Raw genomic sequence first — 21,586 nt, 5'->3', positions numbered from 1 at the left:
TATTAAAAATGTTAATGCATTATAATAGGCAATATTAAAACGTGTTATACATTTTACTATATTTAGTATTTAATAAAAATTTTAATATATTTTTCAATCACACTCTCTTTTATCTATGCTTCATTGTAAAAGCTTATTTACTCGTTAGAAATAGAATCTAAGTATTATTAATTTGCTATGTCTAAATTATTTCTTGAAATCATGTATTTTATTGACAACATAGTGTTTTGTTTATAAGACTTACAACTATAATAAGATTTTTAAGTTTTTTGCATAATTTTGAAGTTAATTTAGTAATAAAAACTTTTCGTTTGTTAATGTTAGTTATTTTAACTTTAAACTTTTTCTCTGGCGTGCAAAATAAATACTGATCTTTATGTGGAAGTAATTCAGTTTGTTATCAATTAACCTTTTGTATATAAAAGGTTTATGTTGTACAAATTAGAAACTTAAGTTCATGATGACCTTTCTTAATATACCGTATAATCCAATATAGTAAACTAGTGACAATGACAATTTTCATCCCTGTATGAACAATACAGTACAATTTTTAAGATTTAAAATTTAACATTTAAATTCGGCTTTGATATTGACAAAAATTTTCAGAACCCAAAATATTTGTTATTACGTTTGTATCACCATTTGATGATTGAAATACTTTTGTAAGCAATAACGAGAATTGTTAAACTTTAAAACATTTTCATAAGTTTTTCTTTAAGTATAATTAAAATATAAAACAAAGAACTCAAGCAACTACTTAGATACTAGTTCAAAGAAAGACTAAAAGTTCAAATAGTTTTTCAATGTGTTGTGTATAAAATATCACACTGAAAGTTCAAAGTGACAGTTTTAAGGTGTTAAAATATCTTATTTAATACGACTTGTGTAAAGTGATAAGCTTATTAATAAACAAACTGTCTGCAAGCTTAATCTTTCTTAAGGTGGTAAAATATTGTAAAATATGGTTTTAGTTATGTAATAAAAGTTTGTTTTCTTAGTAAACAAATAATATTTTAATGACGAATTTTTCATTCTTACTGAGCAACATGTCTTAAAACATAAACACTATAAGACTTTTGTTTATATTGAATTATATTGAGCACTCTACTTCATACAGTTTTATAACATATTTATATAAATTTTAAAACATTTAAACTTAAGTATTATATTTTTAATAAAAATAAAAACAAATTATACAGTAATCTTCCTTTGTTGTACCAACATATGTTTTTGTGTGTTAACGAATCAACACACTTCAACTGGGTTCTATAAAAAAATAAATACTGTAATGAAGGAATAGAAGCTAAAGTAGGTGTACAATTCGTTTTTATTAATATTCCAGTGAACTTGTTATGGGATCTTTTGTTAGCAAACACTTAAATCTATATTTTGAACAGTTATTATAATTTTATTGATTTATCTTTGTTTCATTATAGAATAATAAATGTTTTTTAAAAAATCAAAAGTGCACAAGAAAATAATCACGTTATAACAAATAAATTTAACAACTTACAGTTAAGAGCTATGAGAAAATAATGCTGTACAACATTTATAAAAAAAAATAATTTTTTTGTTTGTCTTAAAAAATGTATATGTTTCATAAAACAAAAGTAAATATGATAAAAATTACGCATTTAGACATAAACTTAAACAGTTTTAAAAATTAATCAACTAGAAACTAAAGTTTTTCTAAACTTAAATTTCAATAATAAACGTTGAAAATTTTTAATGCCTATTAATATGTACACAACTAAACTGTAAATCAACCACTTTTCACAGAGAAATGTCAATTAAAGCATTATGAACATAAGTTATTTAAGTTTTATTTTTTATTATTTTTTAAGTTATTCTTTTTTAATTTGTATATTATATAAATTTATACAACTAGAAATAAACTTCAACATTTTAAAAACAAACTTCATCAACTCAAAATAAAAGTTTTCATTAGTTTAAATTTCGAAAATAAAATCTGAAAATTCTTAAAAGCTACTAATTTGTACGCAATTAAACTGTTATTCACTCATTTTTCATAGAAAGTTGTAAATAAATGCATTACAAACATTATACAAATGTGAAATCAATACTTTTTACTACACTGTAGTAAAGTTTGTATATTGAATATGTTACTCTCTTTTTTTTTCCTACATACGTGTAGTGTAATACCACTCTTCATTTCTTTTTATTCTCAAATTATAACATGTTTTATTTTCGTACTTTTTGAACTTCGGACTTTTTTTATAAAAAATGTTTAAACTTGTCTTTTAATTTTTGCATATACTTAAATTTTATGAAAGTTTAAAGTAGGCATGCTATTTTTTCATGTTAACTAAATACAATCCAAAGTTTTGAAATACTTTTGCTTTAAAATAAAACAAATCACTTATTTTTTACTACTTTGTATACTTTTGTTACTTAATTAATTATTAAAGTTTCATAATAAATAATTTTTTACTAATCATTTTCATAAAGTTAATTTATTCTTTGTACTTAATGAGATTTTATTATATTACTTTTGAGTAAAACCTGATTTAAAGTGTTCGTAATTAAAAATCCATATTTTCGTTTACCATGTCTAAATTTAATTTTTAACTTAAACTTACTTTTACTAAAAGTAGTAGTTGACAAATTAAGTAAGGGCTAACATGATAAATTACATGATAAATTTTTAGCACTTTTTAATAAAAACAATTTTCAAACTGCTAAAACGTACAAGTGAAACAAAAACCTCAAAAAAGTATAATAAAATTTTGTACATTTCCATATGAGCTAACAGTTCTTATTTTTAAACTAGCTCATTTTCTTTCATCTCAATTTCTCTGTAAATTGTTTTGTACTTTTTTTTGTACAAACAAAGTTTAAAGCTAATTTGTTGACTGTATCCATTGTACTGCATTGATTATTTTCTTAGAAAAATGTTTTGTAATACTTGTTTGTTCAACATAAAAAAACTAAAGAGTACTTTACTTATACAACTTTTGTTAAAATTGAAAATGTTATAATGTATTAGTTTATATATAAGGTTTTTTTTTAAAAAGTACATTAGCTATATTTGCTAAATAAATGTATAAGGAAAAATAGATAATTCAGGTTAAATCACAGAAAACATAGTTTATTTATTTAGTTTTTTATAACGTTGTTAAATAATTTTTTTTAAAACCAAACGACTTAAATTAAAGTTATTGCTAGTTTATATTTTCTAAATTAAAAGCAATTTTTTAGATTAAAAGTGTTCTAATTGAATTAAGGCTACTATAAAGTTTTGCTTCAGATTTTTTTATATGGTTTCATTTGAAATCGTGTAGATTTTGTGCACACAACATTGCATTGCTTCACAAACTAAAATGTACAATAAGTGGTTCTTGTTTGTGTGTAGTTTAAACATCTTATTTGCATATTGTATTTCTATCTGGGAATTTTTACTCTTTTTATCTGTTTATTGTTAGTTGAATAAATTATCTTTATAGTTGTTATTTTTACCTTTTTAACATATTAACTTGTACACTGTACACAACTTAGACATTTTTTGCTTTAAAAAATAACAATTTAAAATAGTAGTTTATTATGTCTGCTTATGTATTTATTTAAAAGAAAGTTGATTATCTAAAGTTTTGTTGAAAAGACTTAACTACATCTAGGTTCAGTTTTACCTTCTTATTAGCATTCATTTTAAAAGCTAAATTGCAAATTAGTCAGATATTTATCAATGTATTTTATGTTATCAAAGTTGCAACATATAACTTGATTTTATGCAAATAAATATAAAAAGTATATAATGCCTTTTGTTTACTTGATTTAAAAAATATATTTTTCTACTGAGTTCAATTAAAAAAAATATTTAAATAAAAAAGAAAATTTACATTATATTTTTTAACAACCTCAAAATAGAATAAGTAACAATAGTAAATATGTTGAACAGTTTAAGAAAATTTTGAACCTGAAAAATGTTAAACTTTTTTCTTTGACAAACTGATTTTTTTGTTCATTAAATTTACTAAAAACTTAAAAAACTTCTCTGTATGTGTAGGTTCAATCTTTTATAAATTAAATATTCAGATATTCGCAGGTCACTTTTTTTTGTAAACAATAAGTGTCTACCATTATAACTAATTTTTTGTTTATTTTATTTTTATACTTTTATTATTTTGAAAGTAATGTGTTTATTATATATGGTTTACTTTTGTATGTAGCTTAGTTTTTCCAGGGATAAACTTTTCTAAACAAAATTTTTTTGTACTTTTGTTTAAATATTTTGTAAAAGATATGTTTATTCCAGAAATACTGTTTTAAAACGAAGTATTTATTTTCCTGGCTTACTATTTTACTAATTTTATATTTTTCTTTTTCAAGGATTATCATTTTATATAGTATATATTTCTATTTTCCTAGGGTTATTCTTTTGTGTCCCCTAATGTGATGTTTGGACGACCTCATGTCCTCACCGAAGACCTGCTTGACATTAAAACTGGCTGTCCCAGTCCAAAATTCAAAGCATGGTTTGTGTTAACTATTTCAGTTTTTTTTTATGTAGTTTTCAAACATAACTAATTTTAATTTTATGCGTGTTACCAATATATTTTGATTTCTATTGCAAATTAACAATGTTTAATTTATTGAAGAAACTTAATGGTTCTAGATATAAGTTTATTTTATTAACAATAGCTTTGAACAGTTTTAGTAAACTAATTTTTTTACATGTAAATTAGCTAGTTTGTATTGGTTTTTAAGCTACATATTTACTGAGTAGTTTATATAGCACATCGTAGGTTACTGGTTAACTTAGGCTTAAATACTATTTTTTTTTTTTTTTTTTTGTGACTATTTAGTTGATTGTTTAATGGCTAATTGAGAAAAACTTTCAACAGTGCACCATCTGCAGACGATTTTTTCAGCGAATATTACTTGGATATGGACGGACCACCATTGGGAGATGGGAGTTACTCGGTTTGCAGAAGATGCGTTGAATTGAGCACTGGGCAGCAATTTGCCGTGAAAATTGTGTCTTCAAAGTCAGTTTAAGTGGTAAAATTTTAAAATATAAATAGTTTAATAAGCTTGAGTTTCATAAAAGTTGAAGTTAATTTCATATTTTTGTTGTACTAAGTTTCGTAGTTATTAAGAAGTTTTCTTTCATTTAATTTTGTTTAATAGTTGACAAAAATTAAACTATTACGTCTTACAAGTTAGTTTATTTTAAACTTTTAGTGATCTATTTTGTTTTATTAGATCCTCTTAAGTAAAAAGAATTATGTTTTTCCGATGTGTTTGTTTTTATCCAATATCAATTTTAATATGCTTATACAGTTATTGTTTTAAATTGCTATAAGTACTGTTTAACTTACAGTGTTTTGCTTTTTGCTCAACTTTTAAATCTCTTAGTTTTAAATGCTGTTTGTTGTTAGCAATAAACTTAAAAGTTTAGTTTTATTTGTTTTGATCAATTTGTTTACACCCGTTATTGACACAAAAGAATCGATTATTCGTAAAAACAAATCTAATTGAAGTTTCTGTTACAACGTTAAGTCGTTTCAATTTATCTTGATCCTTTTATCCAATCCTTTAATGTCTTACACTTTTTTTTGTGTTTATATACAGCTGTTTAATTAGTATTTACTTAAGAAACCTACTAGTAAAAATTTTTAATACATTTATGAATACTATTGTAGCAGAATATCGAAATAATTTTTATATAGTGAAAGTTTTCGCAGATTGGAAAAGTTTGTGGAAAATGAAATAAAAGCGCTTGAAATCTGTAAAAATCACCCAAATATAGTCAAACTTCACAAAGTTTACAAGGGACAGGTTTTTTTTTTTTTAAACCGTTGGTAAATTAAAAAAACATTTGATCAAAAATAATTCTTTTGACTAAAATGTAAAAAAGTGCTGAGACAAGTTGATTTCACAAATACTTTGATACACATTTACTTTAAAGAACAATTACTGTATGGAAAATATATTATAAAATACTTTTTAATGATAAATAAATTATTACGGTAAACATTTTCAAAAATATAAGTTAGCAGTAATGTTCAAGTAAAATGTTTTAATTTGTACAAAACACCTTTGTGCAAATTTGTACAAAATTTGTTTCAAGTGTGCTAAATTTAGAAATTTAATACTTTTTAATTTATGACCACAAACTTTTTTTTTACTAAAATTTTTTTTTACTTTAATTGAAATAAAATATTAATCAAAGTAGATATATATCTTAGAAAATTAATTGTACTAAAAATTAATTCATAACTATTATATACAAAGTTGTTCGATCAAAGTTGCAATTTAGTCTCGACATTAAAAGTTTTTGATAATTAAATGTATTGATAAGATCACTGATAAGTGTTAGTTGATCATAACATTGTCAAACATTATTTAAAAGGTAACAATATTAAGATGCATGTATATAAATAGTTAATTCTAAAGCTTTTATTAATAAAATAATACTTACTTAGTTTTAATGGTATGCTTAAAATTTAATAACTTCATAAAAACGACATAAATTTGGCCATAACTTAATTGTTAATTAAGCCTGAATCCTTATCGAGTTATAAACAAATTGATGATAAGATAGAAAGTTATGATAAGAGTTTAAATTATAGTTTACACCACCATAAAAAGTAAACATAACTGGTTAAATTTGGTATTTGAGACTACTTTAAATTAAAAGAAAAAAAACAACTAATTTGTATAGAATTTCACTTATAAAGCTAAAATAATTTTAAAAATGTGGTTTTTGTGTTTACAATTTAAGTTTGCTAGCTACATCTTTTACGTTTTGTTATCATTTAAACTAAAACTTTTTTCAAAAACATTAACTACATAATTTCAAATAAAGAACCATTCACCAACAGCACCACACGTTCATGATAATGGAGTTGTTGAGGGGAGGCGAGTTGCTGCAGCTGATAAGAACTAGCAACATATCGGAGCAGCAGTGCGTGGTAATAATGAAGCAGATTGTGAGCGCTGTTTGCTTCATGCACCACAACAACATCGTTCATCGAGATATCAAGCCCGAGGTTGGTTTGTTTTTTGATAAAAAAAAATATATATTTATGTATAAATGTAATATATTTAAACGTTCGTCTAAACTACTGTTTTTTTATAACCAAATAAATATATATGTATATATATAAATAATAAGGTTGTTATTTAAACTTAAACACCTTCTACTGAGCCACACTTGAAGGGTTTTTAAATAATTTATTAGAAAAATAAGATTTCAAAAAAGCTGGTACACAAGTTTCATAAGACTAGACGCCTTAATCTTCAGCCAGCTAAATTTAAAATCAAATATATATATTTATTTATTTATTTATTATATATAACGTTATATATATATAACGTTATAATATATATTATATATATACATATTAGTATATTAAACGCAGAAACAGCTGTCCCAAGCGAAAGTTTATTTTGTGTATTTTAATTATATATATGTAGAAAAAAAAATTATAAAAACCTTGAAGAATTTCAAATTGGACCAGCTGAAGATTTAAGACATTTTTTTTTGTTGTCTATATGTCACATATATTCTGTAACATTTAAAATCGCATTTGCCTAATAAGTTATTTATATGTATAAAAATAATGTTTCAGGCATTAGAAGAAATTTTTTTTAAGTTAATATGTATATATATCCTTGTTAGTCTTGTGTTTTTTGAAAACGTTTTTTTTCTTTTGTTTCATCTTATAAAGTAAACTTTGTTTCAAATGTTTTGTATTCTTTTCTTTGTTGAAGACAAAACCTCAATGTCATCATTAAAAGGTTTTTTTAGTTTAAAAGTTATATTAATCTTGAATTCTCTCTACAAATAATTAAATAATGTAGTTTGTATTACTATATTAAAATTTATGAATAAACAAGTTAAGTTCAATTAAAAAACAAAGAACACTTTTCGATTCAAACAACTTCATCAATTTTTATATAATAACTTAAAAACATTTTAATTAGTTTTAAACCTGATTTAGTTTTCAATTATTTATAAAACAGAAATAAAATAAAATTTGAAGAATATAAACGTTAAGTAATTTATCATTATTCGATGTTTATGATAACGAATTAAACTAAAAAAATATTAAAAAGAAGCAAAACTATTTTTTTTTGTAAACTTGTTTTGCACCTACGTTTTACACATATGTATATTGAGTATTAAAAGTTAATTGAATTAAATGTTTTAGTAACCTCTTTTTAAATCCACTAAGTTTATTATAAAAAATTTAACACATCCTTTTCATAGTTAAATACCGAATCTTTTATTACAAAGTACTTCTTCATTTATCGGTTTCAAACTTTAAGCTTATAAGTTTTCATCAAAAGTACTTAATACTTTGTTGTGTAGACATTAATTTTGTAACAGTTTTTATAATATTGACTCACAGTTGAACAGTTTGATCATATGATATGAAAAAGAAAGACAATTTTCAGTATAAAAAGTTATAACTTTTAGTTAAGCCTCAAATAAAATAACTTGAAGTTTTAACATTTTAACATGAAGTTAACTTATTGTTACTTAACACTTCCGAAATAGTAGAGTTATATAACTTTTATTTTTCTCAACACTTTACTTGATGTATAAACAAAGTTTATTTCCTTTTCCTTAACGTACTTAAAATGATTAATGTTTATTAATAAATTCACGTTTTTTAGAATTGCTACTAATGGTTTTATAATAAATTTTAATTTCAAAAATAATCAAGTAACATTTTTAAAAGCTAGTATGAACATAATACAATTATCACAAACAAGTTTTTGTTAGAATGATGTAAGATTTTAGGAAATTTGACTTGTTTTTTGTTAAATTAAATGAGTTTGAGAAAAACATGATAATTATAATCACCTACACAGTCAAAATTAAACCATAAGGCTACAAAATAATTTTAATTACAACTATTAAAACCCGACAATTCCTGTTTTTAATAGCTTTTCAAGGTTCAATGATTAAATATTACATAGTAATCAAAAAAATGATTATTATTAAAAAAATAAATAATTCATAATTGCTTAAAATAGCCGTATTTAACAAGTGCAAATATTTATTTGAACCATATCTCAAAAAAAGACTTTAAGTAAAAAAAAGTTCCCAAAAGGTCAAATAAAAAAAAGCTATGATAGAAACTAATAAACGCTTAAAAGTTTAATTGAAGAGGCAATTTACAGTCATTCAAAGTTATCAGTATTTAATATTTAAATCATTACACCTTGTAATACATCATTATAAATAACAACAAATTTAGATTGTTGTTTTAAAACGATTTTCTCTTGAAATATTTAGATAAAACTCTCGTTTGATTTAACGTAACTTTTTAAACGTTTGAATTTTAGCTTTAAATAATGGTGTAGTCCTTTTTAGCAGAAGCATACATTTCACAGAAATAAAGAGCTTTTTTAAATTATCTGCAAAGAATTTTCATAATTTGACAGTTAATATTTCAATAAGTAAATATAAATTGATGAGGTTGAGGTTTACCATAAAACCTCAAAATTTATTAAGCTGAATTAATAATACTGAGGTTGTTGCTTAATTTTAATCTTTTTATTTTTAGTAGTACAGTAGCATTATTGTGTTTTTTAATTTTAAGTCTTTAGACTTGAGGTTTTCTTTAAACAGATTACAACAACATGTAAATTATTTCTGGTTGACCAAAATGTTAAATTTAAATATTGGTAATCCACTAAGCTTATTTTAAATGGTTTATCAAACCTTAAAAGTAAAATAAATGTTGTAGAATTTTGATTATTTAATATATTTCAAATTCGGTAAGTATTAGCTTTTGAATTAGTAAAAAAAGATTTGCTCTACATATTTATAAATTTTTATTTTACTTTTAAACGTTAATCTTTAGAATTATTTTTAAGTATCTTTTTTCATTATCATTAGTAGTATTTATAAAGACAAAGAAATTAAGTTAAGAAATGTAAGTATCACACATAAACCATACTTTTTTGTTTGTTTACTGTCTGGCGTGCACAAAATTATATGTCCACACAAAGTTCACATTGTACAAATAAGATTAATAAACGTTGATATTTCATGTTGGCATTTGATTAAGTCAAATTTGTTTTATGTTCATTGAATAAAAAAATTGGTTTACAACAGGAAGTCTTTGTACACTTTCATTGTAACATTTAGATAGTGTTATTTTTTAGTGAATATATTTTTAATTTGAGGTTTTGTAATTTTATAAAGCTTTTATAGTATTTCATCAATATATACTTCAACTAGTTTGAATATTTTGAATACTAAAACAATATAAATCTAAAAACTATTTAAATATTTAAATATTTTAACATGTATTGTATACTCACTCATATTGAGGCTATTGTTAACTTTGGATCTTTTGCTTTTGATTAGTATATTAGCACAACTGTGAGTTTTATTAGATTTTGTTAGACTTATGATTTTTTTTTAAGATTTTAAAATATAGTACTTAAATATAACAAATAAACTATTTCTGGTCAGTTAAAATATTTTGATTATGTATTAAAATTTTCACTTAGTTTAAAAGCATATACATTAGAAAAAAACTTAATAAAGTAAATAAAATTAACTACTGAATAATTTTGTATTGTTTTAATTTAAAAAATTGTTTTGTATATAATTACTGACTGATCTATGTATAAAATTTGAGTATGTTAGAGCTTTAGTAAGTTGATATTTCAAAAAAATTTTTATCAAACATCAATTGTTAAACTCAACATCTAGACTGTATGTTTTTTTTTTTCGCTTTTAATGTAACTTTTTATTGTTTTGTAAATAACAAAAATTTAGAAAGTTGTAATTAAAATTTGAAACTAAAAAGAAAGTAGATGTAGTAACACAAAAAAAGCACATAGTTATGTTTGTTTAGTGTCTGGTATATATGAAATTGAATGTCTATGCAAAGCTCATACTTTTATTAACATGATTAAGAACCTTGATATTTTGTATTGGCATTTAATCAAATAAAATTCTTTTAAGTTCATCGAATAAATACACTTGATTTATCTCAAAAAAATATATAAAATGATCTAATGTTATGCTGGCAGCATTTCTACAAATCAATTATTTTAGGCAAAATTTTTGTAGTTTAATAAAGGCTTTTTATGTTTATATAAATAACTCTTTCATTCTAGTGTTTTCTATGTTTATATTCAATTATCTTTAGATTTTATTTTTATTTTTTTCATAAAGTCATGTTAGTTAAATGTTTTTGTATGATTTAGTATGACTAACTAAAATTTATTCTATGTTATTCTTTTCACTTGTATTGTAGATAATAGAAATATAATTTTATTATAGACAATTGTTTTTTATTGTATTTTTCAAGGACGTTTTTTATTGTTTAAACTAAATACATTCTTGTTTTAGTTTTTTTTTTACATTAAACCCTATTTGTGAAAGTATTTTTTAATATCATACTTAATGTCTTAAAAAATTGTTTATAAACGAATAAAAGTATTTCATACTTCTATTTTTCTTAGCATTTGTTCTTTTTTACAGTGTTATTGCTTATATGATGTAATTATATTTTTAAGTTATTTGTAAGAGTATAGTTGTATTATATTGAATATAATCTAATTATTTATATTAAATTAAAGTTATAAATTTTTGTTTATTGTTTTTAGAAATTATATGATAATATCTAAAATATATGTAAAAGGTTTTTTTATGGTTTAGTTTTTTATGATTATTTTTAAGAAAAATTGTTAAAATTTATAACTTCTTTGAAAAGTTGTACACTTAAGTTCTATTTAAAGTTAAAATGTTTATGTTTTTTATCACTTGAAAAGTTTATTATGCTATATTTTAGTTTTTAAACTTGATATCAATCTAGTTTAGTTTGTTTATAATAAGACATTTTGATATTTTAAGAATAAAGCAACATTTAAAGATTTCTTTCTCAAGTCACTAAACTTATAGAATGTGTTTTTTAAATTAAAAACAGATATTTGCTAAAGTTCGGCAAAATAACTATGATCTGAAAAGCAAAAGACTATAAAATACGTTTTATATTAAAAAATTATAAGAAAATAATACTATTGAAAACGACTTTTGAAAATGAAGTTTTCTAATTTTTTTAAGTAATGAATCATTAAAATAGTATCAATAACTTTGAAAACAAATAAAATTCACATAACTGAAAAAAAAACTAATTTTAATTAAATTTTAATTTGTTATTAATTAAACATATATTTTGTTTTTGATATACTAAGTTAGAGTTGATGAAAAACCTAAAAGTGTACACTGTGCATAAGGTGCAGACCGAATTGTGAGTACATAACAAATATTGTAAAATAAAATTTTAAACTTACTGCAGAACATAAATCACTTTTCATTAACATATCTCATTGTCTAAATTTATAACAAAAGAATTAAGAAACCCAAAACTATTTTTGTGGCTTGCCACTAAACAGACTGAAGTTTTCAGTTTTTACAACAAATTTTGTTTTAAATACGATCAATCATACTCAACTCTATATAAAAAAAATTCGTTAGCTATGTTTTATCATATCTTCAATAGCTTTAAATAAGTTTTCTTTTTTGTTCATTTTTGTAAAATAGAAAGTTAAGTTAGCTAAAGTATACATTATTTTATTTTTATCTTAAATATAAAGATAAAATTTATTTTCAGAACATCATCTTCGTCAACCCGATCCAAACAAGCCCCAGACAGCAAAAATTCCCCAAATCAAAACAAACTTCCTTGGAGGAGGGACTCCACCTCAAAATAGTCGATTTCGGCTTCTCGAGGGGAAAACCCACGTCCAAGTCGTTGCCAATGGCGACGCCCCTGTTCACCCTCCACTACGCCGCCCCCGAAGTCCTGGAGAACTCGGTGCTGGACCACAGGGGCGAGGTTGGGGCGGAGGGACCCCACGAAAGTTTGAGTGTCGTGGGTTACGATGAAAATTGCGACCTGTGGAGTATCGGGGTCATTATGGTTAGTTTCGTACTTTACTTGATAAATTCAATTGTTTTATTAATATAATTTATGAGGTAACTATATCTATTTTAAAGTCAGCTGAGAAGTAGCTATTTAGAAGGAGTTTATGATTCTTTATTATCTTATTGGAACACTCGTTGTTTTTGATGCAATAATCGTAATGCCATAGATTACTTGAAATTTCTTGTTTCACTTAATTCAACTATTACAGTCGATTCATTTATTGAAATGTAACTAGCTTTATGATGTTTTAATTTTTTTATGTTTTATTTTGTTAATTTGGTATTTTTATTAGCTATTTAAGACTTTCAGTTGTACAACAAAATTTTAAACTTAAACTGCACTACTATTTTCAATCAGCTTGTAAACAATTTTACTTTATATTGAAACAGGCAAAACTAGCGTTTTAAAACTGAAATTTGACTCACAATTTAGTGTATTTAGAGTTCGCTTAAAAAACTTTAAAGCTAAATGTTTATTCTAAATACAGAATTTATATAATTTGTACAAATTTCACAATCGCTGATTTTTGTATAGTAATTTTGAATTAAAAAATGACCAGAGAAATTATTGAAAATGATTAAATTGACTGTATACTAAGAGGCAATACTACAAACTTTAAAGGTAAAAAAAAGTAAACAAATTATTTAACACTGTTTTACTTATCGTTTAGTGCATTTTTATAGCTACATTACTTTCAATTTTATTTTATAGTAGTTATTTATGTAATTGAACAAATCTTATGCCCCATTTAATTTTCAATATCTAAAAGCCAATCAAAATTAGACTAATAGGTTTTATCTTAAATGTATTTAAGTTTTTTGAGCTCAGTATAATTTTAATGATTTGTTTTATTATAGCACAAGTACATTCAGCAACCACGTAATAACATTTACATTTCCTTCATAAGTACATTACATGGTACTGTAACTGTGCCTTTTTAGCTTTTAGTTGCCATTCATATTCAAATATTATTGTTTTAAACACATATTTATAGTTACAAAGATTTTAAGTAACAGTTTTGCTGAATTTCTATGTTAAAAATTTATTATTAACTGTTTGAAAACAGTTTTTTTTATAGTCTGTGTATTTATTGTAAATTTATTTAGCATTTTTATTTTCCTATAGCTCTAGAAACATTAAGATTCAAAAGTGTACAACAGCTTTGAATTAAACATAATATTGAATCGATATACAATTTTCAAAGTACAAATGCATACTGTATCTTACCAAGTAACAAATTATTCTGCAAACAATAGCTTCGGGGCATCCAATTGTTGTTAACTACGAAAATACATTCTACGTACCTTTTATGTTCTGTACGTAAATTATATCACGTTAACAAAGCATTAAAAAATTGTTTTGGCAAAAGTATTAAATAAAATACGTATAAACTGACGAGTTACTTAATTTTAAGTGTTTTATTGTAATATTTTTTATGTTCTATGAATATTTTAGCACGTTGATGTATCATTAAGATTGTAAAATTTATTTTAACATGCACTTCAATAAAAAACGTGAAAATTTACGCTGTAAAACTCGAAATAATTGCCGTTGACGTTAGCAAATGTATTTACAAATTTTACGGTGTTTTGAATGGATTGTTTCTCCTAATTTACAGTTTTGAAAGACATAGATTATTAGACGATTTTTTACATATCACATAGTTCCAAATACTCTTTGCTTCAATGATGATTAGATCTGTTTAATCAAGACGATTTTTTATTGTAGTTTTAATTATATTTTTTCCATTAAAATATATTTGATTTTTTTAATAACTCTCACTTGAAACAGGTTTAGTTTATGATACGTAGAGTAATGAAAATAAAGTATAAATATAAATAAACATTAAATTAATAAAACTTTTAATCAAATAAATAAATTTAGCTTAAAAAAACTCCGCACTTTTTAACATACTCATTAAAATCTGCTATAAAATTTCAAAGCAAAACATATTACTGAAAGTAGTTGAGCTAAAAAAAATGTTTAGTTTTGTTACACATCAAAAATTTAAACCATTTTCAAAAAAAAATCAACTTTTTCAGTACGCCTTACTATCTGGGGAGGTACCATTCGTTAGAAACGGGAAAAGTCTAAATGCGGGAGAAATAATAAAAAGAATAAAAACAAGCGATTTCTGCTTCAAATCGAACAATTGGAAAAATGTTTCTCAACAAGCCAAGCATCTCGTTAAAGGTTTGTGGGTTTTTATACAACATATGTCTGAAATATTATTTTAGAGATTTATTTTCGTTTTGTTTTATAACTGTTTCTTAATCTTTCAAAAAAAAAAATTTTATTTTTCAATATATGTATTTTAAGAGTTTTTATTTAATGTTTATCAATTAAGTTACTCAATAAATACTTAATTGATCAAGTCCAATTTATTAGAATTGTGCAAGTTTTATAAAATTTCATTTTGAAGTTTAGTTTTTTCAAACTTGAACACTAATTTTTACTTTAATTTTAATCTCATCTTAAACTTTAAGTACTTTATTTTGAATTAAACTCCTTTTATAAACTTACAATAATTATTATTGCATTTTAGGTGTAACTTGACATTTAAGTTTATAGTTTCGTCTAGAGTTTCAATACTTAAATGCCAGATCAATATTTTTAATGTTTTTGGTAAGTGTATATAAAGATTAGATAATGCAGATTTTTTTATTTTCTTTTTTATTCATTAGAAGGTACTTTACTGATACCAACTAAATTAAAAGTTTCTGAATTGTATGCTATTTTAAGCATTATTTTAATTAGCTATTGACGACTCTACTGGAATATATATTTTGTTTTCATTCCATAAATTCTTTCAATTTAAAGAATCCTTTTAGGTAAAATCTGATTATCAATACAAAGTATGCATTTTTTTTTGTTACAACACTAGAATTCCGGTTATAACTTTTGTAGACATTTTGTAAAAAATTAACAAATATAGTAAATTAGTAAACTTATAAAAGACTATACATATTTAACTTAGATAAAGTGTTTTTAAGATCAACAACCTACCAAGTACTTTAATTTTCAGCTATTTTGTCTACTATAACTTGAAATCAGTACTGAATAAACTTTTATGTTTATGTAGCTACTTTTAAATTTAATCAGTAAAAACTTTAAATAACATTGTTCAATTTAACAAGCGTTGTTGATCAAATAAAAAAATTATCAAAATTTTCAAAAGCTGTGCAGATCAAAGTGCATGTTATATATTAAAAAAGTATATATGTTTTTTTTATAACTTACTTTAAAGTTTTCACTACGAAAAAATCATCATACAGTGATTGCAACCTCAGAATTTTTTTTATTGATTTTGATAAAAAATTTGTTATTTACTTTTTCAAATATTATAAGCTCACTTTATACTAGTTTTTAAGATTTTTTTCATTAAATTTTTCCAGGCCTCCTAGTGGTAAACCCTCGCCACCGGTTGAAAATGCACCAGGTCATCAACCACCCCTGGATACAACAGAACTTCCATGGCAACCACGACAGTATTCATGGTAACCACCTTAGCAACAAGAACGTAACCACCTGGTGTCGCCACTTCAACGCCACGTTGAACGCGTACAAAACAATTATGACGTCACAGTTCAAGCTGGCGTCGGTTGGCGACGCCAAGCTGGCCAAGCGTCGTCACGGAAACAAGCGGAAGTTGCTATGTGGTGATGGTGACGCAACAGGGTCGTCGTCAGGGAGTAGCAGGGATGACGTCACTGCTTGCTCCGCTTCGACGAGCTCCAGCGGCGATGGCTGTGACATCATAAAAGCTAAAAAGGCGAAATTAGATGACGAAATTGCGAAAGCAAAATAAGAAATGACAAATTTAAACTGACAATAATATTGCTAATGGTTGAATTTGTTTCAAATAAGAAATAGTTTTAAGCACAGGTAAGAAAAGGATTGCACCGCTTGACGATTAATCCATGTTACGTTCTGCGTCACTGGATTTGTCCTCACCGGAACTCATCAGGAAGACACAATTAGTGGTTATTTCAGTCAAACAATACTTGCAAAACTTTGCAGATTTGGTTTTTGACTGACACAACGAATCTTCGTGACAAAGAAACCTTTTTTTTTTTGAAAAAAAAATCCTTTTATTAATAAAAGCAACATTTATTTTACTGTGTCTGCCTATTGTGTTCTTATAAGGTCGAAACCAATTTGCAGAATTTCACATGATTATTGTTGATGGTCGTGCGGTGCAGTTTAGTACTTACAAATGAAAGAAGGAAACAAAACTTTAAAGTATTAAATTCTTAACAAAAAATGTGTTTTAAATTTTTTTATATATAAAACAATTTTGGCATTTAGTAAGTGGTTTGTAAGACTTTTTGTATTATTTTTATAATTAGATCAGTTTTACTTCCTTCTACTTCCTACACACTTTTAACAAGAAGAAGTATTTTATTTGATATTAACTGTCATTAATATTCTAAGTAGTAGTTTTTTTAACTCAATATGTGATAATCTTACTATTTCCAATTTAGTAACAAGCGTAAAAATACCTGTTTTTGAGAAATCCCGTAAAATACATCAAATTATTTATTGAAACTGTAAATGAGTTTCAACATCATTTCAATTAAACTGTACTAAAAATTTACGACTGTTTGAGTGTAATTTACTATGCTAAAAACCTTTTAAAGTGTTTTAAAAATATTACAGTGTTTTCAATGGTACATTGATTAGTTGTTTTTTTTTACTGACTAATCATTTTTTTTCTAATTAATTTTTTTGATATAGTATTAAATCACATATTACCTTCAAATCTGAACTTATTATTCTTTCAACTAATAATTTGCATCAGATTGTTATTGCCTTTTTTATTTGAATTTTTCAGCATCTGAATACGTTTTATTTTTTGCACTCGTATTTCCAAACTGAAAACAATAAGTGCCCAGATATTTATATAAAGTTTATGAAATCTAGCTATTTGTTTTTATTTAGCGTAATATTAACATTAAAAAGGTAAAGCAGTTTTAGTTGGTTAATTTTTATTTTTTATTAAAATGTTTTGTACTTGTTTTATCTAGAAGCTTTGATAATTATTATTTTTTTATTGTTACATTAGAATTGATATTTTAGTGTTTTTGAAATGTTTGTAACTGTACATACTATAGTTTTCTTGTGTTTATTTGTCACTGTTTAATTATGAATTTATTCTCTGTAGTATTTTTTTACTGAAATATTTTATGTACGTTTTTATCTGTGTGAAAATACTTCCAAATAAATTTTTTTGATCTTAAAGCATTTAAAAAATCTGTTTTTGTTTGGTTATTTTATTTAAAAGAAATTCGATTAGTATTTTTTGTGTAATGCATAACATTTTGACTTGAAGAATGTTTTTTTAACTTGTCATTTAAACTTTAATAATTATACTAATGAGATAGAAATAATACTGTTTATACCTTCATAAATCACACAAGTGTTTAGATTAATGAGAAGTGAACTAGAGCAAATGTAGCCATTTATTTACTCAAGTTTTTTGTGTTAACATTCAATACACTTCTACTACCTATTTTATTTAGATAGAAAAAGAGTTTTGACTAACTGTTTTAAAAACTAATAGTATTTAAGATATACAAGTTTGTTAATTTACGAACTTGTTCAAAAAACAATTTTTTGCTCAGTCAACAATGAGATTATAACAGAAATATTACAAATATTTCTAAACTATGGATAACCCTCGGTCGGTATTTTTTCTTCTTTTTTAATATATTTTTTGTATATTTAGTTTTTACTCTCGTGCAAAAATGTCCCTTCGTGCAAAAATTTCCTTTCGTGCATATTCGACCCGTTTTCTTTGAAACATATCCATCCAATATACTTTTCATTTGCCTGAAATAAGTACAACAAACTAATCATAAACGATACAACTGTTCAAATACTTTGGAAGTTAACAGTTTAGTAAGTGCAAGCAATTTCTATGTCGAGTTCGGTTATGAGCATTATATTAATTTTTTGTACATTGCTTGTCTTAGTGTCGTTTATGTTATTTTGTCTAGTTGTGTTGTCAAAGGGATGACCAAAGCAAAAAACCTTAACTTTTTAAGAAAGTACACAAAAGAGCAAAAACATAAAAGGTATTGTAGTGTTTTTAGCTGATTAAAAAACAGCTTTTTTAATAAAAATGTTGAAGTAAAACAAATACTGCAAAAAATAACATACCATAGATATTAGCTATGTTATATAATAAAAAAACCCATAAACTTTATTACGCAAAATATTGATACATCCACTAAGAGTCTTTATAAATATATGCTAGTCTAAGGACATAATTATGAAATATTACATATTTCAGATGAAAAGTGTTGCATTTTGAATGTATTTAAAACTAGGGATATAACTTAAAACTCAAACTTATATATTTTTTATTAAAAACGTTTAACTTGTAATATTTTTTTCAACTTAAAAGGAACTGTATTAAAATTTTACACGTTTTGAACAAAATTTGAAAGGTTCAGTTTTGCTGCACTAAAAATTACTTTTTTTTTAATTGTTAACCTCACGTTATTTGCTGTTTTTTAACAAGTTGTTTTCAATAAAAAAGTTTAAACTCTTCCAACATAACCCCGACACACGTTAAAACTAAAAATCAAAACTGTAACATATCCACCAAAATAATATAAGTATTGTTACTTTAATTCAAAGTCGAAAGCTGCAGTTCATGAAAAGTAAAAGTGCGACCCGCAAGTTTTTGTTTTGAATGGGATGCGGCTCATGAAGGTATGACTTGCGGCCCGTTAACACGCAATACATGGCACACAAATAAAAATTGAAATGTACACTGCACATTCTGAGGTGTAAAATGAAAAACAAAATTTTTAGTTATGGTTTGTGGCAAATTTAAAAAACTAAAACTATATATTTTTAAAGAAATACGTAAAATTTTAATGTATTGCATTCATTAAAGCTGACAGTTTTAATTGAAAACAGAAGTACATGTACTTAAACATTCTAAACTTATTGCTTGATAGTATAAAAACTAGTATCTAAAGAGTTACATATATGTAGAATAGTTTAAAGTAGCATAAATTCGTATAAATATAGATTAACAGAACACTTTAAAACATGTTTTTAGGCATATCAAAAAGTAGTAATGTGATTGTTTATATCAACTTATCTAACTTTTTATTCTGCGAAATTAAAATTTACATTAACCTTATGTATCAGAGATACTTACAAACAAAAAAAATCATACTGTTACACTTATTAGAGGTCTGCCTTTTCATTTAGGTATTTGAATATTTTTATTTTAAATAAGCCTCAATATTTTGAGATACTAAAAAGCTTATTACTGACCTCATTAATATTTAAAATTTCGAAAGCAATTAATTGTACTTAACTTCTTCTAGTATTTATTCTTATTATCTAGTACCTAAAATTTCTGACTAGTATGTTGAACTCAAGGCGTATTGCTTTTGTATTTGCAATTGTGTGCTATTTTGACTAAATTATCAAACATCACAGTTTTCTAATTATATGTTCTTTAAAAATAATAAAACAACATTTTTAATAAAGTGTTTAAACAACGGTTGTACTGGTCGTCACAAACAAATATAACAAGTAGTAATATAGTAGAACTAATGATGAAAAGCAATAAGAATTTCAGTGCACCTTTCGACCACCAACAATAACTCATGCAACAAACTGCATATTAGTTTCGTCCTATTTAGACTTATTAAACAGACATAGTGACCTTGATTCGGTTATCAGTCAAAACTAAACTTTAATAGATGTTTTTGTACTGAAGAGTACGTATATGGATCCAAAGAAAATTAATAAAACTAATTTTTAGTTATAGAATTTTATTATAAATACAAGTTTGTCAAGATGTATTTGAGTTTTTTTTTGTAAAACAAAACTTATTTAACTGGTTTTAAGCTTCTAATTTCAAAAGATTTTTTTTATGAACATATTAAACCTTACTTGTATTAATTTAATAATGAGTAAGTTTTTATCTTGATACATTAAATATATCTTTAATATCTTATAGTATCTTTATAAAAAAATATGATTCAAATTGTAAGTCTTGTTTTATAAAACACAGGAACATCTTATTAAAAAATGTTAACGTAATGTGTAAATTTGTACTTGTATTTATACTTGGCATACAGACAAAGATCTGATAAATCAAAAAACTAATTGAATTAAGTAAATCTTTAAAATTTACCCAAATACAGTTTTGTTATCTAATTCTTTTAATTTTTAAAAACAAAAGTAAAAAATATAATTAACTTTTTTTTTTTTTACTGGACGACAAATAAGACACTCAAAATATTTGGTCCTAGGGCCTGGTGCACGAAAAAACATTCTGGTTATCAAGTCACACACCTTATTAGTTACCATTTAACGTCTTGTCCAGGACACTTGTATAAATTACTAGTACATTTAGTAAAAAATTATAAAAAACTTAATTTTAATTTTATATTTTATACTTTTTAAGTCTAAAACGAAAATGAAATGATTTTTTGTTTTAAAACTAATTATTAAATATAATAATGTTCTTATATTTTTCTAGTTTTTTTATAAGTATCGACGAGGTCTTTGACCGAAACAAGGCTTACTAATTAAACTTTTAAAAGAATAAACTATATAAACATTTAGTTAGAAAGATGATTAATATAATAGGAAGTTTAACAACAAACAATTTAATAACGAGTTTG

General features: G+C 24.1%; 1 protein-coding gene across 1 annotated transcript in view; it reads left to right on the top strand.

The window, feature by feature from the left end:
• The window catches only part of LOC145831412 (ribosomal protein S6 kinase alpha-5-like), a 29,413-nt gene extending 11,600 nt beyond the window's left edge, over nt 1–17,813 (top strand). Inside the window, exons 10-16 of the mRNA XM_082938667.1 lie at nt 4,387–4,493; nt 4,863–5,006; nt 5,706–5,799; nt 6,846–7,013; nt 12,612–12,920; nt 14,969–15,119; nt 16,322–17,813. Of these exons, the coding sequence (XP_082794793.1) occupies nt 4,387–4,493; nt 4,863–5,006; nt 5,706–5,799; nt 6,846–7,013; nt 12,612–12,920; nt 14,969–15,119; nt 16,322–16,734 (1,386 nt within the window). The 3' untranslated portion in view covers nt 16,735–17,813. The remainder of the gene's footprint in view (nt 1–4,386; nt 4,494–4,862; nt 5,007–5,705; nt 5,800–6,845; nt 7,014–12,611; nt 12,921–14,968; nt 15,120–16,321) is intronic.
• Nucleotides 17,814–21,586: the final 3,773 nt, after the last annotated feature.

The sequence above is a fragment of the Thalia democratica genome, chromosome 3 (assembly GCF_965202585.1).
Source record: "Thalia democratica chromosome 3, ktThaDemo2.hap1.1, whole genome shotgun sequence".
Lineage (NCBI taxonomy): Eukaryota > Metazoa > Chordata > Thaliacea > Salpida > Salpidae > Thalia > Thalia democratica.
The sequence above is the reverse complement of the archived record's forward strand: the minus strand, read 5'-3'. Positions and strand labels throughout refer to the sequence as shown.